The sequence below is a fragment of the Piliocolobus tephrosceles genome, chromosome 18, assembly GCF_002776525.5.
Source record: "Piliocolobus tephrosceles isolate RC106 chromosome 18, ASM277652v3, whole genome shotgun sequence".
Classification (NCBI taxonomy): Eukaryota; Metazoa; Chordata; class Mammalia; order Primates; family Cercopithecidae; genus Piliocolobus; species Piliocolobus tephrosceles.
The window spans coordinates 45,374,822-45,400,868 of NC_045451.1; the positions used below are offsets into that span (position 1 = coordinate 45,374,822).

Genomic DNA, 26,047 nt, shown 5'->3' on the forward strand with positions numbered 1-26,047 from the left:
TTTACCTTTCGCTTGCTGGTTTTTAAGTACAAATACAATTTGTTTAATGATATACAGATATTCAACTTATCTACTTGTTCCTTTCATGTAAATTGTAAAGCTTATATGTATAAAGTTACTTATAATAATCCCTTTTTTTTTTTTTTGAGATCTGTAGAATCTGTAGAGATGAGACCTCTGTCATTCCTAATTTGGTAATTTGTCTTCTCTCTTCTTTTGACTGATTAATATGACAGAATTTTAACAATATTATTATCTTCTCAAATAGCCAGGTTGACTTCATTGTCTTTATTGCTTTTCTGTTGTCTGTTTCATTGACTTCCTCCATGATCTTTATTATAATCCTTCTGTAAACTTCTGGTTTCATTTGTTTTGCTTTTACTAGTTTAAGGTGAAAGCCGGTTTTACTGATTTGAGACCTTTCTTCTTTTCTAATGTAGGTTTTCAGTGGTAAAATTTCCCCTTAAGTACTGCTTTAGATACATCTAAGTAATTTTAATAGGTTGTGTCATGTTTTCATTTTCATTTAGTTCAAAATACTCTCTAATTTCAGTCTGGATTTCTTCTCTGATACATGAAGTCAAGAAGTGAAAAGTAAGAAAAATTAAAGGAAAAAACAATCATAAACATCTTCAACACTTCTTGACATGGAGGAATACTATATGTAATATTAAAGTATATCAATATATTGCAATACCTTGTAAACATTACGTATTGTAATACTTTAATAACAAAAGGCACCAAGACTCTTCTCAAGGCAATATGTAAAATGACCCCCAAATAATTCCCACTATGAAAAAAAATTCTAACCTAAGTAACTTGAAAAATGAAACTCGAATATGCTCATATGCTCATTACCTCAACACTTGTGTTCCCCATTAAATACTAAATGGTCTACCTTCTTGAGAATTCTGTTGAGTTAAAAAGTTTTTTATTTTTAAAAAGGTACTCATAAAAGGAAAGAAAAAATTATCTTCCCAGGTCTAAATATAGACATTTTAAAATGTAACCAATTTAGAATGGCATTCGCAGGCCAGTCAAGTAAATCAGAATCGATTAAAAAAAAGCATCCTACGATAAAAGCACACAAACCCCTGTGGCAAAATATAAACAAACTTTTCAATAACTGAATCAGAAAGAATGATTAATATGATGGATATTAAATTATTAAATAATTATTAAATTATTCATGAATAATTTTCCATGATGATGTGGGAATATCCAAATATAAAATCTACTACTGAAAAAAATCAGCATATCAACTACATGCTTCAGTTAAAGAGCCAGACCAAGTTGCCAACTGAGAGATGGTATTGGCAAAGGTGGATAGATATGTTTGAATCAAGTTAAAGTATGGAACCATACATACAATAAAAGGAAGACAAGGCAGAGCCTACCCACTTAAGAACTGTATGGTCAGGAGGGAGACAACTACATTCCAGACACAGCAAACAACGACAAAGGCATTAATACTTGGAAAAACCTAAGAATAGTATTAAATGCTATTCCTATCCTGCTAAAATCTAGGTAATCTTCAAGAGAAAATTAAAAGGGAGTACCATGACTTGACTAGCTACATATACATTGTCTTTGTTTAAAAAAAAAGTATTCTTGGGAGGCTGAGGCAGGAGAATCGTTTGAAGTCGGGAGGTGGAGGTTTCAGTGAGCCAAGATCGCGCCATTGCACTCTGGCCTAGGGGACAAGAACAAGACTCTGTCTCAACAAAAATTCCCAAACCACTTCTGAAATAAGTACTTTAAAATATGAGAATAAGGGAAAGCAAGTACTAGGGGTGGGTTCTTAGAATAAAACACAACCATAACTAGGGAGCTTGACAAAATTCAGTAACTTATATGAATCTTGGAAGATTCTGATAGTGAACAGAATGAACCACACAAGTCATAGTAATTGTGTAAGTTGGATGTCTGTTAAAAATGTAAAGAAAAGGCCAGGCGCGGGGCTCATGCCTGTAATCCCAGCACTTTGGGAGGCCAAGGAGGACAGATCATGAGGTCAGGAGATCAAGACCATCCTGGCTAACACAGTGAAATCCCATCTCTATTAAAAATACAAAAAAATGGCCGGGCGTGGTGGCTCAGGCCTGTAATCCTAGCACTTTGGGAGGCCGAGACGGGCGGATCACGAGGTCAGGAGATCGAGACCATCCTGGCTAATACGGTGAAACCCCGTCTCTACTAAAAAATACAACAACGAAAAAAAATTAGCCGGGCGAGGTGGCGGGTGCCTGTAGTCCCAGCTACTTGGGAGGCTGAGGCAGGAGAATGGCGTAAACCCGGGGGGCGGAGCTTGCAATGAGCTGAGATCCAGCCACTGCACTCCAGCCTGGGCGACAGAGCCAGACTCCATCTCAAAAAAAAAATACAAAAAAATACAAAAAAATTAGCTGGGCATGATGGTGGACGCCTGTAGTCCCAGCTACTTGGGAGGCTGAGGCAGCAGAATGGCATGAACCCAGGAGGCGGAGCTTGCAGTGAGCCGAGATCACGCCACTGTACTCCAGCCTGGGTGACAGAGCGAGACTACTTCTCAAAAAAAAAAAAAAAAGTAAAGAAAATTATAACTCCTAATTTTATAGGCTATTTTTCTTCTCTAATTCATCTTCTGTTTTTAAATTTATGAAATTTAAAATCAAAGATGGCTTAAAGTAAAAATATATCTAGAATTTCATTCAACCTGATCTACAAAAAATTAAATAAAATAAAAAATAACCCTCTGGTAATCATGACCATAAATACTGTCTTTTCAGGAGCTTCTGCTTCTACCCAAGATTAATAAACTGGGACAAAATCGTCCTCATGCTATAAACAACTAGAAAAATGAAAAAAAAAAATGTATGAAACAACAGTTTCAAACATTGGAGAAAGGACAGAGGAGGATATGCTGCCAGAGAAAAAGTAAAAAAATTGGGTGACTCCTACAATCATCCCAGCTTGTTGCCTTAAGACAGTTGCCAGGCCACAGCACAGTGAAAGGGAATACTAATGGAACCTGGTGGTCTTGCTGAGTTACACAGAGAGACTGGCATGCATGGAAGCTAAGGATGCTAGCTAGACTTCACAGGGCAGAGTACTAGAGAGGAGAAAGCTGCACAGAGAGCTCTGGGGGTCTGCAAAGGGATGCTCTGATCTTTGGCTGAGTATTAATCCATATACTTATGGAATGAAACACCCGTGGCCAGTGAAAAAAAAACACTGGAAAGCAGAAGGCTGAACAACTGCCAGAGTTCACACAGGGCCAAAACCAGGTAGCACTGTCATCAGCCAGAATACAAAAATTATATAACACACAAGATATTTGATAGGGTCCTCAGAGAGGCCATATCTTAGTAATGGGGCTAAATTAGCCCCAAGAGAAAGGTTGACCTGGACACATTCTAATAAAGCTTTAATGCAAGACCCACATTGATTCCAAGTAATTGTATGAACAAAGACTAAAACTTTGCAATCCTAAGCAAAAAGAGCAAAGCCAGAGGCATCACACTACCTGACTTCAAACTACACTACAAGGCTATAGTAATCAAAATGGCACAGTACTGGCACACACACACACACACACACACACACACAAATGACACACAGACCAATGGAACAGGACAGAGAACCCAGAAATAAAGCTTCACACTTAAAACCTCTAATCTTCCACAACGTTGACAATAATAAGCAATGGGGAAAGGACTCTCTACTCAATAAATGGTGTTGGGATAACTGCCTAGCCACATGCAGGAGAATGAACCTAGGTCCCTGCCTTCTACCATATACAAAAATTAACTCAAGATGGATTAAAGACTTATAAGATCTCAAACTATAAAAATCCTAGATAAAAACCTAGGAAATACCATTCTGGATATTGGCCTTGGCAGAAAAATTATGACTGAGTTCCTAAAAGCAATTGCAACAAAAACAAAAATGGACAAGTAGGACCTCTGCCCAGCAAAAGAAACTATCAACAGAGTAAATAGATAACCTACAGAATGGGAGAAGATATCACAAACTATGCATCCAACAAAGGTCTAATATCTAGAATCTATAAGGAACTTAAAAAGTTAAACAAGCAAAAGCCAACTAACCCCTTTTTAAAAAATGGGCAAAGGACATGAACAGATACTTCTCAAAGGAAGACATAGATGTAGCCAACAAATATATAAAAAAAAGTTCAACATCACTAATCATTAGAGAAATGCAAATCAAAACCACGATGTATCATTTCACTCTAGTCAGAATGGCTATCAATAAAAATAAAAAATAAAAGATGTTGGTGAGATTGTGGAGAAAAGGGAATGCTTATACACTGCTGGTGGGAATGTAAATTAGTTCAGCCACTGTGGAAGGCAGTTTGGAGATTTATCGAAGAACTTAAAGCAGAACTAACATTCACCTCAGCAATCCCATCACTAGGTATATACCCAAAGGAAAATAAATCATTCTTACAAAAAGACATGTACTTGCAACACTATATGTTCCTTGCAACACTATTCACAGTAGCAAAGACATGGAATCAACAGTGGACTGCATGAAGAAAATGTAGTACAAAAGTATAACAGACTAAAAAATCATGATCACAAGACAGGAATTGTTAGACTGTATAAAAAAGCAAGACCCCTCCCCCAATAAAATACACACACACATACATACATACAGCAAAATGTAACTACATGCTATAAGAGATACACTGAAAATAAAACAGACAAGCTGCAAGTATAGAGAATGAAACTAGACATAATATACAAACAATAACCATAAGAGAGTTTTGTGACCATATTACTATCAAACAAAATGGATTTCATGAGAAGTATTAACAGGTATGAAGGAAAATTTCATGATGATAAAACCGATCATGCATGTATAATAATAATAAAGGAATAAAACCCTAGTAACATTGTTTTAAATAACACCGTCAAGTACCTTAATGCAACTGACAATTAAATTAAGAAAACCCTACCCCAACAGCTGTAAAATATACAAGTGCACAGAGAATATTCATTAAGACACACTACATACTGGGACATAACACAAGTTTCACTAAATTTTAAAAGGCTAAAATTACACAGAGTATTCTCTCTAAACACAAAGAAATGTCAATAACAGTAAGAAATCAATAAGAATATACTTCAGAATAACTTATATCAAAGAAGGAATAAATCACCTGTTAAAATAATTCAAACTGAATGAAAATGCAAATATAGTACTTCATAATTTGTGAGATATAGATAAAACAAAGCTTAAATGGATATTTATATATTCAAATGCTTATTAAAAATATAGAAAGGTGGACACAGTGGCTCACACATGTAATCCCAGCACTTTAGGAGGCCAAAGCAGGAGGATCACTTGAGGTCAGGAGTTCAAAACCAGCCTGGCGCACATGATGAAACCCCATCTCTACTAAAAATACAAAACAGTTAGCCAGGCATGGTGGTGCATGCCTATAATCACAGCTACTTGGGAGGCTGAGGCAGAAGAACTGCTTGAACCCAGGAGGTGGAGGTTGCAGTGAGCCAAGATCACACCACTGCACTCCAGCCTGGCTGACATAGCAAGACTCTGTCCCAAAAAAAAGGGCTTAAAAACAATGATCTTCATTTCCATCTTAAGATGCTATAAAAAGATGAGCAAATTAAGCCCAAAGTAAATGGAAGGAAGGAAATAAATACTAGAGCACATATCAAAAAAGTAAAAAACAAACATGAAGGAAAAGTAAGAAAGTCAAAAGAAGGCTTTTTGAATATAAATAAAACTGATACTACTCTACAAGACTGATGAAAAAGGGGAAAAAATCAGAGACTGATTAGATGCAAAAAAAGGGGGGAATATTTATTACCAGTATAAGGCAAAAAGAGGATGTGTTACTACAGATATGACACAAATCAAAAGAAAAATAACAGGAGTCCAACTTCCTGTAATGATGAAGTTGTCTCACAATATTGGAACCAATCCTCCCATAAAAAACAACTTAGAGCTCTAGACATAAAAACTCTAAAAATAAATAAATAAATAAATAAATAAATAAATAAATAAACCCACAACTATCTAAAATCACTGGAGATGAGCCAGAAACAGGAAAAAGGGAGGGGAGTTGCCAACTAGGAGGGACTGACAGTGGGTGAATTTTCTGTTCTTACAACTTTTTGCCTGAGTGTAGGCCTCAGTCAATCCTGAGCAGAAAGGCTAAATCTCTGATAAAAATAGTCTTATCTGTTGTTAAATCAGAGAACAGAGTTAAGGATGACAACGTCAGATGGAAACTGACGAGGAATATTAAAGGAAGGAGAAAGGAACTGCACAAATCCTACATATTAAATTCTGTCTAAATCTCTATCTGGCATATACACACACAGAGAAGTCTCCAGGCAGCTCAATTAGGACTAAATGAACTAATAAAAGATTTCAGCTACTGCCCAATCTCAGAAAACAGAGTTTGGAGTCTGAATTGAGGCAAAACAAAACAAAATCCAAAACTCCTCAGAGGCTTGACACTGTGGTTCGCGCCTATAATCACAGCTACTCAGGAGGCTGAGGCAGGAGGATTGCCTGAGGCCACAAGTTCAACACTGACCTGAGCAACATAGTGAGACCCCATCTCTAAAAAGAGAAATTTTTTTAAGTAGCTGGGAGTGGTGGCACACAGCTGTAGTCCCAGCTACTCGGGAAGCTGAGGCAGGAGGATTGCTTGAGCTGCCAGGGTGACATATCAAGACCCTGCCTCTTAAAAACAAACAAGACAAAACAAGAAAATCCTCCTCAGAGGACTACAACAGAATATAAACTGTCTACAATATGTCATTCATAATATGGAGGAGATATTCCAAACTACGAGAAAATGTGACCCATGAAGGAAATCAATGGAAACTAAACCTAAAATGACCCAGATTGTTCTTTTCCAGCTGGCTATTTTGACTTTGTTATAAAAATGCTCTGATCTTCCAACCATTCTAGAAGGAGAATGTTATGAGCAGGGATTTTTGATTCTCATTATTTTTAACCCAGTGGACTCTGATGCTAAGGATTTTTTGTTTTTGTGTTTTTAACCCAGGGAATTTTTTGTTTGTTTTCTTTTTAATAGTGGACCTTTTGACTCCATTACTTTTCTTTAAAAAAAAAAAAAATAAATAAAGTGAGCTGAGTACAGTAGTACATGCCTGTAGTCTCAGCTACTTGAGAGGCTGAGGTGGGAGGATCACTTGAGCACAGGAGTTTAAGGCCAGCAAGGGCAACATAGTAAGACTCCGCCTCTAAACAAACAAACAAATAAAAAATGGCAGCTGTTTTAACAAATACGTAAGAAACCACATTCATTAACTGTTGTCAGGAAAGAATACTCCTCTCTGTACCTCCTCACTTATCTGTACAATGGAGATGATAATAGCTCCTGACCCACATGAAAGGATTAAATGGGTTTATTTCTATAAATCGCTTGGGACAATGACTGGTATAAGTGATCAGTAAATGGTAGCAGAATTTAAAAAATAAAAAACAACAACAAAAAAAATGACCCAGATTTTGGAGTTATCTAAAAGGGATTAAAAATAGCTACTATAATTATATTCATAAAGAATAAAAAAGAGAAACTATAAAAATAGTAAAATGGATATTTTTAAATTGAAACATTCAGTATCTGAAGTGAAAAATTTCACTGACAAAGTTTTAAAAAGAAAATGGGAGATGTCGGAAGATTGAGTCAGTAAGCTTTAAGACAGATCAATATGCATCACCTAATCTAAGAAACAGAAAGACAAAGGATTTTAAAAATAAACAGATTCAATGAATTTTGCAACAACATTAGCAGATATACATATACACACACACACATATATATATATATAAATTGGAATCCCAGTGTGAGAAGAGCAAAATAAAAAGTTGGAAAATATACTGAAAGAAATAATAGCTGAAATTACTTCAAATAGTGGAAATATATAAATGTTTATGTTCAAAAAGCTCAGGGAACCCCTATAAAGAAAACAAAACTACATTTATACACATACACTGAAAAGACAAAGAACACTACACACGAGTGAAAAATGATATGATAAATTCTAATGGGACATACTTATCAGAAACAAGGGATCTACCAGTTTGTATTCACTCACTTACTGAAAGACATTTGAGTTGTTTTAGTTGTTGGCAATTATGCATAGTGCTGCTACATACATGTTTCTACAGTATGTTGTGTGATCATAACTTTTCATTTCGGTAGGATGAATGCCTAGGAGTGGGATTGCTGATCTAAAAAAATAAGTTTAACTTTTATAAGAAACTGCCAAATGTTTTATTAAAACGCTATACCATTTTGTATATGTATGCCATGAGCCACATATGAGAATTTCAGTTCCTCTGCATCCCTGACAGCATTTAATATTGTCAATATTGTTTTTTACTTTACCTATTCTAGAAGGTGTGTAAGATAATACTATCTCACTGTAGTTTTCATTTGCATTTCCCTAATGAGTAAAGATTTTGGATATGTTTTCATGTGTTTATTGCCATATCTATGCTGTCCTTGGTGAAGTGTCACTTAAAACCTTTGCCTTTTTGTTAGATTGTTTTCTTATTGTTGAGTTTTCAGACTTCTTTAGATACTCTGAATATACCTCTGAATATTAATTTGCAAAATTCTTTTTCCCCAACCTATGGGAGAATAGTTTTTTTCTCCCCATTCTCTTTAACAATGTCTTTCAAAGATAAAACTTTTAAAACTAAATCCAATTAATCATGTTTTTTCTTTTATGTATCATACTTTTGGTATCATATTAGAAAATATTCCGTAACCCAGGTCACCACTGCAATTTTGTCAAAACCACTGACCATATTTGCATGGGTCCAGTTCTGGAATCTCAGTTTTGCTCCATTAATCTTTGGATCTGTTCTTTCACCAGTACTGTACTGGATTACTGTAGTGTTACAGTATGCCTTACAATTGGTTAGTGTGAGTTTTCTTTTTTCATCTTTTAAAAAATTGTTTTAGCATTCTAGCTCCTTTAACTTTCCATATAGATTTTAGAATCATCTTGTGAATAGCTGCAACGAATCTTGCTAGAATTTTGACTGGGATCTCCTTACCAATCCAGAATAATTAACATCGTCACTATGTTGAATCCTCTACTCCACAAATATGGTCAATCTGTTCATTTCTTTCATAAGTATTTTGTAGCTTTCAGCATATAGATTCTGTGTATATTTAATATCTGTTTCATTTGAGGTAAAGTATCATAAATAGTGCTATTTTTAAAATTTCAGTTTCCAATTTTTCCTTGTGATATTTGTATGTTTTTCTTAGATCCTATCTTATTATTATTATTTAATTTTTTTTATGAGACAGAGTTTCCCTCTTTTGCCCAGGCTGGAGTGCAGTGGCATGATCTCAGCTCACTGCAACCTCTGCCTTCTAGTTTCAACCAATTCTCCTGACTCAGCCTCCTGAGTAGCTGGGATTACGGACGCCCGCCACCACACCTGGCCAAATTTTATATTTTTAATAGAGATGGGATTTCATCATGTTGGCCAGGCTGGTCTTGAACTCCTGACCTTGTGATCCACCCACCTCGGCCTCCCAAAGTGCTGGGATTACAGGCATGAGCCACCACGCCCAGCCCTGGATCCTGTAATAGTATTAAACTCACTTAGTTCTAGGAGGTTTTCTGATTTTGTTTTATAATATTCCTTGAGGTTTTTATTAAGATAATCAAAACTTAAAGCTAATACCTAATCCTCTTCTCCCACCAGGCCCAAGATGTTCTGCTGTCCCCCTGATCACAGCGCCTTCCCTTATGGAACACATGTTTATATGCTTTGGCACACAAAAAAGAGATAGATTTAGCTGAGCAGGCTTTGTTTCTCGCAATTCTTCACTCCATCTGTATTATATTTACAGATACTATGGTAAGAAAATGAAAAACTAAAGTGCCTACACAAATCACCCTAAGAATTTGTTATCATGAGACTTTCTTCTTGTATATTTTCAGGTAAAATTTATACCACTTACAAGGTACAAGATGACAATCGAGATTACAGAGATTACCACATGACAGCATCCACAAGGTACACGAAAAAAACTCAAATCTACTTTGGATAAACCTACCTTAATCACAAGCCTCAAAAAATTCCAAAAGATAAAATCACAAAGCACACAAGCAATTCACGGTCAAAAATTCAGTAAAAACACAGGAAAACACTGATTGTGATCTTCTTTCAGATTCCACTTCTGACACCACTTGTCAACTTAAGTAACAGAAAGAGGCTCTCTAAAAGAAAATGATATATATTTGGGAATAGGGCATTGCAATGGGAATACACATGTCATAGTAAACTATGTGCATATTCACAGAGGTAAAGGAAAAAAGATTTTTAAAGGAAAAATGATCAGGATTACATAATTGTTTTGAGATAATAATCCTTGGCTACAAGGATCAATAACAAGGATGACTACTAGTCCAAGGTTGGGCAGTTGCTTTCCTCTAAGTAGTGTATTTTGTGTGTGTGTGTGTGTAAGGTTGTAATTGCCTTTGATCATCCAGGAAAGATTTATGGAAGAGCCTCTTATCAAAAAAAAAAAAAAAAAAATGAATCCCCAACTTACACAGAAAATCTACAAGGTTCTTAAAAAGAAAACTACTTTTGTAGAGACAGGGTTTCACTATGTTGTCCAAGCTGGTCTCAAACTCCTGGCCTCAAGTGATCCTCCCAGCTTGGCCTCCCAAAGCACCGGGATTTACAGGTATGAGCCACTGTACTCGGCCCCAAAGGTTCTTCAGAACGTTACATAAACAGAAACACTGCCAGCTTAAATTGAAAGGGGGAAAGAGAAGACGAAATTTTAAATAAAATTTCAAAAAAGACTCTCAGACTCCCAAAATACCACAGGCAGGAAACGGGCTGATGAAACTGCTCAGCCACAAACATGTGCCACCTTTCATGAAAAAGGAAGGATGATCTAAAGGTCAGAGCCCTGAGCCCACAAGGGTGGAGCCTCAAATCACAGAGGATGTTTTTCCCAGGCTGGATTATGAAATTGACTACAACAGGTAACTCCATTTCTCCTATTTTCTCCTTTTTTGAACGAGAATGCTTATAATTTCTATCCCATCGTTGCCCCACCATTTTGGGAGCAAATAACTTGTCTGAATTTCAGAACTTCACAGATAGATAGGAATTGTACCTTAGGAAAGATCACTCTCAGACTCTCACCCATGCCTAATCTAGATGATTGAATTCATACGGTTTGAAACTCTTGAGCTGATAAGATTTAAAAGAGATGTTGGACATTGAAATGATGCTGCAATGGGAATGCAGCATTAAACTTTGGGAATATTGGGATGGGGTGAATATATTTTGCACGTGGAACAGACATAAATCTCTGGGGGCCAGAAGGCAGACTGCGGTAGGTAGGCAGAGTAACAGTACACCCACAGATGTCTACATCCTAATCCCCAAAACCTGCAAATATGCTACATTACTTGGCAAAAGGGACTTTGCAGATGTCATTAAATTAGGAATGAGAAGATTATCTGGGTAAGCCCAATGTAATCACAGGAGTCCTTATAATAAGAAGAAAAGAGAGTCAGAAAAGGAGATGTGACAATGTTAGATGTTGAAGTGATACAGAGCCAGGAGCCAAGGAATATGGGCAGCCTGAAGACAGAAAGGAATTTTCAAACCAGACATCTTCCCTAGAGCCTCCAAAAGGGTAACAGCTTTGCTGACACCTTGATTTTAACCCATTGAGATTGATTTTGGATTTCTGACCACCAGAACTGTAAGATAAGAATTTCTTTTGTGTTAAGCCACTAAGTTTGTGGTAATTGATACTGTAATAGGAAATGAATACACATACTTTCAAGAATGCATATAAAAATAAAATTTTAACTTGAAGATTAACAGAGATTTGAAGGGAAAAAAGGTGTTTCAAGGTCTTAGCAATAATCAACTAAAGAATATTAAACTTTAAAACATAGAACCACGGAGAAAGAATAAGTAGTTTTTTCTCACTCAGGCCTTCAAAAATTGCTTGGATTTTCCTATTCCCAGTAAAATATTTAATAGTAACAGTAATAATCTTGATAATGATAATGTTAAGGAGCTCTTTCTGAGTGCTTACTCTGCACCAGGCACTGTGCTAAGCTTCTATATGCATTTGTTATAGCATATAATCTCAACTATATAAGGTCGAAGCTGTTACATATCCACAGACCATAAAGGGATAAACTGTGGCTTAAAAAAGTAATTTGATAAAGTTCATGTAGCTAAAAAGGAATATATAGTTGCGTTGAATCTAAGTATGTCTTGTACTTTTTTCCACCACTATACTACACGGCTTCATAGTATGTCTTTCATTGAGTCTGTTTCTTGTCTCAATGCTTTAGAAAGCAGATGGCTTACTCCGTAAGAAAGTGAAGTAGTTCAAAAAAGGAGGTACTCTACATGGAATGCTTTTGTACAAGGTTACACTGAGGTAGTAGAAAGTTAAACCTAAAGAGAAAATAGAAATCTGGTTAATTGATATGTAACCAAGGCATTTTTTTATTTAAACACTCATTAGTATTCTCTCCTGCCTTGGAAAGCTAAGTATTTTAGAGTAAAGAATGTCATGCCTATTCGATGGCTTACAAGAATTCATAGTCACAATTTGATTTCCTAATTAGAGTATTCTCATAGAAGAGGTAGAATAGCAGGCTAAAAATGCCAAGACCTTAGGAATTACTGTAAGGTGATTCTAGTAATTTTTATAAACTAAACCTAGGCATTGTTTATTGTCTTAAAACATTATCTTTTCATCATAAGATAGTGTATAAAAACTAAGAGGGCTTTTGGTAGATCTGGGCAGCCTCTAGCCTAAGGCTAATTTTCCCTCAGAATTTCTGCCAAACACTGAGGATGTCAAAGGGAAGAGGGTAAAATGTAATCTGTGGTTCGTAAGTCAGGAAAGCCACCACTGGAGGGTGGTAGTGATTGAAAGGAGGTACAAGGGGAGCTTTGGGGTACTGATAATATATGGCACATATCTACAGTGGGCAGCTAGGGGGTGGATTAGTTTCAGACTCTTCATTCTTTTCCTGGGTATATTCCTCATGATGATGACAGAAAAGCAAGAGGGCAAGCAGAAACACTCAATGCCTCCTGTTAAAGCACAGGTTTGAAAATAGCATATTAGCTATCACTTCAGCCTTATTCTATTTGGTCAGGGTAAGTTACTTGACTATACTCAAAGTCAACAGAAGGGTAGATATATGTATCTTCAAAGCCATATGGAAAATTTGATATAGGAAGCAGAAAAAGCACTGGGACCAAATCTACCATACAGACTGTGATTCAATTCTGGCACAACTAAGTAAGCCTAGGTGGATAAGAAAGCTTACTCCAATTTGGCTTTGAAAACAGGGATTCTTCTGTGAACTTAAACTATAAATAAAGTTCATTTCACAATGCTGTACATTATAAAAAGGGGGAGAACTGCTCAATTAACATAAAATTTATTATAAATAATTCACAATTTTATGTTTGTATACAAATAATCAGTAATATGTATTCTAGATTCACACAACTGCAAATTCTGCTCTGCAATCCTAAATATATTCACACTGGTCACACAGTCTCCCAAGTTGGTTTGCAAAAACTTGGTAATAATTAGTTATTAAAAATCTTCATGGACCAGGTGCGGATCCCAGCACGTTGAGGCCAAGGGGTATACTGCTTGAGGCCAAAAGTTCAACCAGCCTGGGCAACACAGCGAGACCTTTCTTTCCACACACAAAAAAATTTAAATTAGTCAGATGTGGTGACACGCCAACTGTAGTCCTAGCTACTTGGGAGGATGAGGTGAGAGGATTGCTTGAGCCAATGAGCTCGAGTTACAGTGAGTTATGATTGTGCCACTGCACTCCAGCCTGGGTGACAAAGCAAGACCCTGTCAAGAAAACAAACAAAAAAAAATTTATAGGTTCCAGACAGTCGAATTATCTGTAAGTTGCTAAAATAAATAAAAATAAATTACTTTAGCATCTTAAGAGCAATGTCTTCCTCAAGTCAACTATAATGACAAACAGCCATTCCTCCATAAGGAGAAAACAACTAAGTTTTACATATTCCTTTTTTAAGTTAGAAAGAAATTTGCTGTTTTTATTGTAAGTTAGTTAAAATTGATATAATTTAATGAACCAATTCAGTTAATTCTTAAATTCCTGTTACTCCAACTTGAGACATATAAATAAAAACAATGATAAAATTTTAAAAATTCCTTGAAAGACAAACTACCAAAGCTTACTCAAGAAGAAACGGGTAATCTGAGTGGTTCCATATGGATTAATTCCATATAGGGCCTATAAGAAATCGAATTTGTAGTTAAAAATGCTGCCAACAGACAGGGGAAAAAACTCACTCCAGGCTCGGAGAGCTTCTTAGTAAATTTTAACACGCATTTAAGAGAAGAGATTAAAACTCATTCTATACAAACTCTTGCAGGAAATTGAAGAGGGGGAGATGCTTCCCAACTCATTCCTTCAGGCCAGCACTATGATGCTACAAAACTAGATGAAGTCATTCCAAGAAAACTAATGACTGTCTCTCATTAAGCAAAAATTCTTAACAATATATTAACTAATAAAATCCAGTAACACATAAAAGGATAACATTTCACATCAAGTGGGCTTCAGCCCAGAAATGCAAAGCTGGTTAATATTCAAAAATTAATCATTAGCAAAACTATATGATCACATCAACTGACACAAAAAGAGCTTTCAAGAAAATTCAACATCCATTTGTAACTAAAAACTATCAGCACACTAGGAATAGAAAAGAACTTCCTTAACCTAAATAAAGGTATCTATGTTAAACTTATAGCTAAAAATCACACTTAATGGTAAGAGAGTAATTTGCTTTTCCACTAAGATCCAGAACAAGAAGAGGATGCCCTTTACCACAGCTTTTACTCAACATTGTACTGGAAGTTCTAGTTAGTGCAACGAGGCAAGAAAAAGACATAAAATGCATACAGATTAGAAAGGAAAAGATGAAACTGTCCTTATTTACAGATAACACGATTGCTCACATAAAAACTGCAAAGAATCTACAAAAAAAAAAAAAAACAAAACTCATAAAACTAAAAAAATGAGTTTAGCAGTCATTGGACACTTTATTCCTTTATACCAGAAATGAAAATTTTGGGTCTGAAATCTTCAAAAAATACAAAAAAAAAAAAAATAAAGTATGACAACAGATGCATGATCTGCAAGCAGAAAACTACAAAACACAGAAGAAACTTTTTACATCTAAGTAACTTGAGAGATGTACCACGATCATGAATTGCAAAGCTCAATATTAAATTCAATTCTCCCTAATTGATATATACATTCAACACAATCTCAATCAAAATTTTACAGCATCTTACAAAACTAAATACAGTGTTACCATACACTCCTGCTATCATGCTCCTAGGTATTTACCTAACTGATTTGAAAACTTATGTCCACACAAAAACTTGCACATGAATGCTTATAGTAGCTCTTTCATAATTACCAAAAGCCAAAAGCAACCAAGATGTGCTTTAATAAATGAGTGGATTATTACACACTGCATGCTTATATCAAAATATCTCATGTACCCCATAAATATATATACCTACTAATGTACTACAAAAATTAAAAGTTAAAAAAAGTAGATTAACAAACTATGGTATATCCATATAATGGACTATTATTCACTCTTAAAAACAAATGAAATATTAGGCAATGAAAAAATATAGATGAATTTTAAATGCATATTGCTAACTTTAAAAAGCCAGTCTGAAAAGGCTAAACACTGTATGATTCCACTTACATAGCATTCTGCAAAAAGCAAAAACTATACAGATTCCAAATAAATCAGAGGTTGACTGAGGCTTGGGGAGAAGGCAGAGTTAAATAGGTGAAGCACAGAATATATTGTAAGGTGGTAGATTAGTTCTGTATGATACTGTATGGTGAATGTGTTTTGCATTTGTCAAAACACAACTTTACAGCAAAAAAGTAAATCTTAGCGTAGGAAACTATTTTTAAAATCATTTAGGAGATTGGAGGATTCTAGGATGGAACACAAACTACTAGCTATATTACAAATGTATGGTATGTAATAATCTCATTGAAAGAGGGAAGGAAAGCTGTTTACCTAAGTTAACTTTAAAAATGAATGGTGATAGAGAGTAAGACTAAAGGTAGAAGGAAGTATACATTAGCACTGTAGTTTATAAGTTGTTTCCCATGGAAATATGAGTTAATAATTCTAAAATCACTATAAATCTATACTGGGACTGAGCAATTAAATAGATGGCAGAAATTGGGAGGCAGGGTTCTCACTGAATGAGAAGTTATAGACAAGAAAGGCAAGAAAGCTAAAATAATCCATGTCTAAATTAATTGGCATTGAAGACATCAACCTGAGCTCATGTTTAGCTGACAACTTAACACTGTGGTCCTCAATCTCCATCTGCCATCATGATAACCTGAGTACCTGTCAGCACTATGAGATGTTACCCAATAATTTCCAGATATAGAAGACAGTGGATGGGCTGTATCTTGAGGCAAAAAGGAAGGTGGTCAGTAGAACAAAGTAACTCCATTCATTGGTAGAAATGACAGTATAATGACAGTGGAGAAACATATTTTAAAAAATTGAACAGAAAAAATACAACTTGCAAAATAAAGACATTTTTGTAAATTCAAAGACAATGAATTCAAAACTACAATAACTATTAATGAAAGTCTGCCAGATAGAAGGAATTAATAACAAAAATGTAGACTATACGAAGTCACGCAGAGCACAGGAAGTAAATTTATTTTCCTTATTTAAATATCCTTACAAGGCCAGGCATGGTGGCTCACACCTGTAATCCCAGCACGTCGGGAGACGAGGTGGGTGAATCACTTGAGGTCGGGAATTCGAGACAAGTCTGGCCAATATGGTGAAACTTGTCTCTACTAGAAATACAAAACTTAGCCGTGCCATTGTGGTGGATGCCTGTAGTCCCAGCTATTTGGGAGGCTGAGGCAGGAAAATCGCTTGAACCCGGGAGGCGGAGGTTGCAATGAGCCAAAATCACGCCACTGCACTCCAGCCTGGGAGACTGAGCAAGACTCCGTCTCAATAAATAAATAAATAAATAAATAAATATCTCCTTACAAGACAATTATTTAACAAAAATAAAAATAAAATGTGGGTATAAAATTGAAAGGTATCTTGATAATAGCACAATGATCAGAAAGAGAAAAATAGTATTATATTATAATAAAGTAGCTAAAGTAGTATAAGCCATCGCTGGAAGGTTGATTTGTTAAAGGTGTATAGACACACCTTACAGCAACCACTAAATACAGAACAAAGCCACGGCTAATAAGCCAACAAAAGAGATAAAATAGAAATTTTAAAATATTCAATTGATCCAAAAGAACACAGAAAAAAAGGAAAAGAGGAACAAAGGTCAAATGGAACAAACTGTAAAACAAACTCAAACCTAACTGTATCAATAATCAAACAAAATGTAAGTGTTCTAAATATCCAAATTAAAAGTACAGATGTCAGATTGGAATAAAAAGCAAGAATCACATATGATCTGGCTATAAAAAAATGCACATTAAATACAAAGGCACAATTAGTTTAAAAGTTATAGCATATAAAAAGATACACCATAATAACACGGATCAAAAGAAGCTAGAGTAGGTCAATAAACATTAGGTAATATAGATTTTAGGGCAAAGAATATTACCAGGAATAAACAAGGTCATTTCATAATAATAAAGGGGTCAATTCATTAGGAGAAGACAATAATCTCAAACTTTGTGCATCTAAAAATGGAATTTCAAAATATAAGAAGACAGAACTGTGAAGAGAATAGATAAATCCACAAATATATTATACTCAGAGATCTTAATACCCCTTTCTCAATAGCTGATACAAGTAGGTGAAAATCAATATGCATATAGAAGCTTTGAACCACACTTCTGACAATTTCAGGATAATCCACTTATATTAATGATATTATGCTATGTTAATATAGCAGCAAATATAAAGCTATGATAATAATAGTAATAATAGCAGTAATATGCATGTTAATAGACTCCACATTCCATCATCGTCCAAAGCTACAAATTTGTGAGATCTTAGAAAAGAAAGCAAAAGCGAAAGCATATATTTATCTACTGCCCATGTCTTTTACATTGTTTTTTGCAAGAAATGAGTACAAACAGTGCTTTAATGTACAGATCACCTGGGGATCTTATTAAAACACAGATTCTGAAAAAGTGAAGTCTGGCATGAGGCCTAAGCATCTGCATTTCTAACAAGCTCCCTATATTGTTGGTGATGCTGACATTGCAAACCCATAGACTCAGCTTGTAATAGCAAGGAACTAGAAGACGGGAAGAAAAAGAGTAAAGATGCCAGGGTCATTTTAGCTTTGCAAACCTCTGGAGATTCAATGACAGAAAATAACACTTTTTGAATGATTCTAATGTGCTCAGTCATGGTACAAAGCATTTAATATGCATTCTTTCATTTAATCTCCACAACAAACCTGCTAGAATGAGTACTATTATTTACTCCTCATTTTGCAGAGAAGAAACTAGAATTTCAGCGAGGTCAGTGATTTGTACACAATACAGAGTTCTTTACCTGCCTTAGCAGAGCACAGGTGTTGAAGCACTAAATGAACTCCATGGAAATTTTCTATTTCCAACATTTCCCCTTAAGTCACCTCAATTTTACATTTCCCTTTCTTTTCGGTCCTTCTTCCCTTCCCCACTGGAAAGACCTAATCATTTAACCACAAAACTGAGCAGAGAACTTTCACAATTGAACTGGCAAGAATTATTTTAAATATACGGCATTAAACTTCTTTTGGCTGATTTTTTCCCTTGTATTTTAAGAGATATTTAATATTCTGCCTTAAATAAAATATAATTGATACAAAATTCAAGGCAAGATATCTGAAAACTTCTAACTTTCACTGTAATGTCAAACGAGACCTACTGTTATTCATCTAGCTATTACAGTCATGATTAAGTGACAAACATGAATATGCCACACACACTGATGATTTTGGAATGAAGCAATATTCTGTATTATTCTAAAATATTCCATAATAAACATGTATTGTTTTTAAAGTCAGGAAAACACGTTAAAATTTTTTAATTGAATAAGGCATTAATTATCAAGTAGTCCCTAATCTCCCATGTCCTCAAATACCAGCACTAGGCATAGAGTTAAGGAAAAATTAACAGATACATATTTGTAAATATCTCCAGAAGCTACAGAATTCTAAGGGTAATTATCCTAACAATGGAAAAAATAAAGAATATATTTGGTGAAAAATCAAATATTCAAATTAAAGTTTCCGTGAAAAGATGCAACACAGAGGATGCCAAAGAGTCCCCACAGCCTTGTAGAATAGGTAGAGCTCAGGCATCTAAGGGTGCTGGAGGTTTATTTCTAAGTACTTTCATCACCTCTAAAAAAGAGGTGGTAATTGTGTTTCCCTGGTTATAAAAGAGGAAATAAATATAACCAAGCAGGTAAAGTTCTCCCAATTGGTTGATATCTTATGGATAATACTTGACTTGGTCTAGAATATTTAACTTTACAAAAAACATACAGAGAAGCTATCATAAAACATAATGTAGAATTATTTTTCCTTCTGAGGTCAAGGATTGAAAACCAATGGCATAGCACTTAAAACACACCTCCTTTGCTGTCTTGAAGGTGGCAAAGTGTTACAGCAACAGAGATATTCAGGGACATGCTGTTAGACTAAATATCACGGCACCTTAATACTAAAAAGGCAAATGAAATTTTCATTTCAATGTTAAACGTTTTTCCAGAAAAATAAGAAATCTGTAAAGGGAGAAAAAATGTAAATGGTATTTTTTGGTGACAGAATGTGTTTCTTCAGTTTTGTGGCAAACTGCCCCTACCACCACCGGCTGCCTCAAAAAAAAATTGTTGGTGAGGAATGCAATCACAAATAGCTTTATAAAGAGATGAAAATATTGCCTCACTTCTAAGTGAGGCTGGATTTTCAGAATTTTTTTTTTTAACTTTCATATGATGTCCGGTCTGACAACACATGTGGTAACAATGAAGGCTACATTTTTCCCTACATAGAAGAGCATGTCCAGTGTTTCCAACATGATAGTTCAGAAGATTCAACCACTGTGAAAAGTGCTAATGTCAGACTATTTTAAGAGATTATAGAGGAAAAATGAAAAATCTGGAATAAAAATAAACAGCTATGAAACTCCACCTCTATAGTAGTTTCTTCAAAATCCTTACCATATTTCTTTCCTGGCAACTCCTCAAGAAACAGAAGTCACTGCAAAAATTTTGTTGCCTCCTGACCTGCTAAGCCAAATAACACTTCTATCCAAATAATCCTTTTATGCTGTATCAGTTTTATGCTATATCAGTTCTAATATATTTTTAGCAAGTTATTTGGGGCAGGAACTCCTCTCAAAGCTGCTTCTTTACTCAATCTTTCTAGACTGCCAACCTTGCATTTTGAACTGTGCAGACTCAGCTCTAGCACTGCAGGTCCATTAAGAGTCAACAGTAAAATGCCGCCCTGAGCTGTCAGACACAAGAAAGGAAGAGGACCATAAAGACCAAAAACTGGCAGTGACTTCATGTTCACCCTCTCACTGCCAAAAAGATCAGAAACAACTCTCAAAACAATTCTTTAGTTGGTGGCTCATGTTTAAAATTTTCCAGACATCTGACTGACAGCATTCACAAAAGCATCCACAAGTGTTGAAGAAACAAAAGCTAACAGTGCACATGGACAAGCTGATAGTGCTCCAAAAGGCAAAGTTTTGCCATAAATCTGTCCTTCCATATTAGTTCTGCTGTCACATTTGACATGCCTCCCCAACCAAGTGACTCATAATTTTACAATAAACATTTTTAAAATGTAAACAAAAAACTAAGATGCCCAAGAACATTAACATAACAGCTTCCACCATAAGGTATTACAATCAGGGTTAAGTGACTAAAGAAACAAAAACATAGAGAATACTTTAAGAACTAACACCGTGGCCAGACATATTCAAAGCCACTGAAAAACTCGCATCTCAAGATAAACATTTTAGAAGCAGAACTCTAAATATTCATAAGGAACATGATATTTATCAAGATTCACTTCTTCATTCAAGACAACAAAACCAAACCTAGTCAGACTTCTTCTTCATAATGAAGCATTTTGAAGAGACAATCAGATTATAACATTTAATCCTGAAAGTTTTATTTCATAAACCTATTTATATAGAGACAGGCTCTGTATCTAAAAGTGCGAATTTTTAAAAATTTCCTTTGCCATTTGGGGGATGGAAAAGCATCCCTGATTTGTATATTAAAGCACAAGCATCTGTCCTACTGATGATATTCTAGGGAAGCATATTAGCATAAAATTTAACGATGTCAAATAAGTGGATGTGAAATAGGGACTGCGTAAAGACACTATTTCCAAGGCTGACAGAAACATCACTGTTTAGAAATGCAAATGAAACCATTATGTTCAATAATTATATGAAAATATGAACAGTTCAGCATGTTTTCCAGCCCTGATGGCAGTTAATGGGATGTACGCTTATGTAAATAACTACTATTAAAGCTAATGCTGAAAAAAACTAATAAATTCATACTAAAGCAACTGATTTAGTATGCTTTTAAACCCCAGCAGTGCTCACTTATTAGAAAAGAGTGCATTATTATGTTTAGAACTCATTACTGCTACAAGTCACTGCAACTCCATCAATTACCATGTATTAATAAAAATGGGACACAAACAAAAAAAATTATTGCCTCTCAGCAGTTTTCTTTAAAGACAAAATCTAGGGGCATTACCATCATGGGGCCTTGTAGGGAACTTATCCACATGATAATCTTTATTACTAAAACAGTACTTCCAACACTATCATCTCAGGGTAGGTATTTTGATCATAAGAAGGGCTAACCTTTATGTAAAATTATCAACATTTTACAATATTGACCATTTTAACAACAATAAGAAAATTTTAATATTTGAATTGCATGTCTAAAAACTTAAAATATATTTGGCACATGGTCCGTTTTTTCAGAGGGAGGCTAAGAAATGAAAATATGTAGTGGTAATCACAACAGTGTAGATGATAGATGATTTCATTCCAAGAAACTGTCTAACAGAAATCCCATTCCATTCTACATTCTACACTTAAATCTCAGTGAATTTTGTGTAACCAAAGGATTGAATTTTTAAGAACAAGCATTAAATTTCACTCTTGGCCACAAGCTGGATTTTCTTGCAATATATTAAATATTTAATACAAGATATTAAGAAGTTAAAAATTCTTGTTCTTTAAAATTCAAATTTAGCTGGCACCTTACAGCAAGAAAATGCCGACAGAGCAGGAATTCAAATATAGAAAATATGCCTTTGCTCTTACTCGACTTCTGCCAACTTTCCCAATTTATTCTATTTTTTTTTAACATATGTAATTTAACTGATCCTTCATTCTTTCCTAGCAGTCAGGAAAACAGAAAACATTTCAGCATCTTTTAAATGTGAAATACATTTGCTAAATCTCAAATGCAGACCTGATACATATCATGAGTATATGTATATTTTTAAATGATAATTGTCACATCAGTCCAATCATTTGCAGTTTTTAGCTCACATGTTTATTCATCGCCTGAGACGCTTTTATTGCAATTTAGATATACTATCACCAGGTGGCAGTAGGTGCTAGATTATGCAGATTCAGCAATAAAGGGTGTTTTCTCTTGAATCAGATCTTTTCTGATCAAGTAACTGATTTAATAATTCATTCATGTAGCATGTATTTATTTACTGACTACATACTATGCATAAGGTAGTGTATTAGAGTCTCAGTATACAATAGTGTACAAGACAGAAATAATGCCTTATGAAGGAAACAGACAATAAACATATAGTAAAAGTCGAGTACTATAAATAACCGTGTCCATTCATGATTAGTAAAAGCAAAAAAACAAGAACAAAAATTCTTGGCAAACTAAGAATAAAAGAGAAATTATTCAATGTGATATAAAAGTCATCTACCAAAACCCGAAAACCTATATGTGACATCAAACTTAAGGATGAAATATGTATTTCTTCCTAAGATACAGAACAAGACAAAGATGTTCTCTTCTCATCACTTTCAGTTAAGACCTAACTGGAGGTGTTGCAAGAAGGCAAGAAAAACAAAGGGCATAAAGATTTAAAAGAACTAAAATTCTTTTCATTTGCAGATGACGTGACTGCAAATAACACCCTAAGAAATGTATAAAACAACTATTAGAATTAATAAGTGAGAACTTAGCAAGGTCAAAAGATATAAAATCAACATATAAAACTTAATTGTATTTCTAAGTTCAACAATGGAAAAACAAAATTAAAACCACAGTTAGAAGAAACTTTCCAAAATTAACAGAATCTGCTAACTAGAATCTGCAAATCATGGTGGAAGGTTGGAATGCCAAGATTTAAGAAAAGTGTGGCTCCTATAATCCGTGGAGTCACTACACCGGCCTAAAATTGCTGGCACCAGATGAGTTTTATATGAATAAAAAATAAACATATATCTTGTTTTGAATACTGTCACTTTGGCCTTTCCTGTTATCTGTGCAAGGAAGATTGATCCTGATATAGCTTCATAAAACATTCTCAAGTAGGTTCCATCTAATCAGAGCCTTCTCAGCTTGATTTCTGCATTATTGTCCTTGAGATCTCTTCAATGCCTTGTCAGAACACATGATGCTAAGACTCTTTAGCAATTCCTAGCTGACTTATTTTTAGCAACAAACATCCTTACGACTGCTTCAAAAATTAAAAGGGATGCTCCTCACATAATCAAAAAAATTTTTTGCTTCAAAAAGCATATTATCTCTTCAAAAACCAGAAAGCTACTTACTTTTCAGGCAAAAGAAATCTGAATGAGGACTCTAAAGGCAAAACAAAAAAAATATTCAAATAGAAGATAACATCTGAAATAAAAGATAACATTTGAAAGATATATAACAATATGTCTTCACATCCATTTTTTATGCTATAAATTTTTTCAGGCCAAGAAAATATTTTGTAGTCTTTATATATTTTCATAGAACTTCCTAATTCTAAACCAGTTACATATTTTGGATCATTTGATAATCCTGTGTGATAAATAGTTGAGTTTCCAAAACACTATTGTGCTTCTTATTTCATTGAGATAAGTCATATTTGAGACATCAATTTGTAATTAACTAAAGATTTACCAATAGGGCTTTCCATGTAATTTTTTTTTAATTTAATAAGTGGGGGAAAAAAGCTGCCTTAGCAATATGTCAAACTACTTCCCTGCCATGCCAAGTTACTATATAATGTTATACAAAGAATATACTTCTAAATGTTGTGACACCTCTCAATGATTAAGTTCACTATCATATTAAAGCCTCCTCTCACCCCCTTTTCCTCTACACTGCTGAACTAGTCCTTGTGCTTTTAGCCTGGCTCACTGATGCCTTGGGAATATTAATGTGAGACAGAGGTGGCTACTTGGAAACTTTTCTCTGAACTCACTAGTAACCATTCTCTTGTGCCACCATATCATAGGTTGTGCTTATTGTCAACTTTTCTCCCATGCAAATTTCTCACTAGGGCAATTACTACATCTAACCTCCATTTCCGTTGGTTTTCTCTCTCTCTCTTGTCTTTTTTCCTCCTTTGCCTCTTGACAGTTTTCCTGTGTTTATCAGTTTTGTGTGGAACAAAGTCTCATAGGTACAACTAAAAAAATAAAACACACACATTATAACAACTATTTGAAAAACTGACCGGTTTAACTGAAACACAGTATTGTCTTTAGATGCCTGGATTTTCCAGGCCACGTTTATTTACAAATTCAAATACTGCTTGGGGCTGTTTTGACAGGAAGAACTCTTTCTCCATTTGGCTCTACTCTTCATAAGCCTGAGGGTTCAAGAAAATAAGATGCTCAATAGCCTGGTGATCTGTATTAAGAAAAGATAATAAAACTGGGGGAAGGTGATAATCCTTACCATCCTCTATAGGAAGATACAATTCAGATATTCTGTTGACTTCTAATTATTTCATGAGAATACCATAATTATATTTACTATTTCTGAAAAATTAGTTTTGAAATGCAAAATCTTGAGTACAATTTTTTTTAAGTTATTGCATCAGTCTGTACCTGAAGTGAGAGTATTACCATCTAAATCATTTATTTATAAGTTAAGGCCATCCTAAGGTTAAGAATACTAAGACAAATTTGCTACTGATTAATAATAAAGTCATTCTTTATATTCTTCAAATGTAAAGCAATTACAAGCTGTGGTATGGCAAATAGATTTAGCTGAAAAGAGTACATCAGATAGCCCTTTAAGGAAAATCAGTAATGTAAAAGACTAAACAATAATCCTAAATAATACCCTGAATGATAATTATGAGATTTACTGATTTATTTAAAGTCTATTTCTTCATACAAGAAATGTTGAAACTTTCCAAAGTAATTTTAAATGATGCTATACAAGTTTAGTACCATTTACCCAGAACAGAACCATCACTGAAAAAAGATAATTAAACAAAGATGTAGCAAATAAATGTATTTTGAATTTCAGTTTGCTGAGCTTATTTATATGTGAGTATCAAAAAGAAATGAAATCCGTAGCCACTAGAGCCAGCTGAGAAGCCCCAATCCACATTTATTTGAATTGCAGTATCACTCACTATAAAGCAACATAGAAGTTGCTCTGTGAGGATGTTAAGGTTCCATGTCTGGAGCCTTCAGTAAATCGAAGACATCAAAACCAAAGCAAAATCAAGCTTGGAAAGTTAAGCTATTTTTTAATTATAAAATGAGTACATCATATATATTAAAAGGGTCTCAGAAAATAAGGCAACGAGATTGCCAAAAATCAAATCTCATCAAAAAATAATACAAAATATTTAAAAATTATTGTTCAAAAATGTATTAACACCCAACCAAGAAAATAAAAGTAAAATGATCAGAGAACGGTATCCGAA

The 26,047-nt window shown here is 34.7% G+C and overlaps 1 protein-coding gene across 5 annotated transcripts in view; it reads right to left on the bottom strand.

Moving 5' to 3' along the window:
• The window catches only part of KIAA1328 (KIAA1328 ortholog), a 415,804-nt gene that overhangs the window by 322,997 nt on the left and 66,760 nt on the right, over positions 1-26,047 (bottom strand). The window contains exon 6 of one of the 5 annotated variants that reach the window (XM_026455162.1): positions 24,923-25,009. The exons of the other annotated variants lie outside the window; for them this stretch is intronic. Within the exon in view, the coding sequence (XP_026310947.1) occupies positions 24,999-25,009 (11 nt within the window). The 3' untranslated portion in view covers positions 24,923-24,998. Of the gene's footprint in view, positions 1-24,922; positions 25,010-26,047 lie in introns of those variants that run through there. 5 annotated transcript variants of the gene reach the window in all.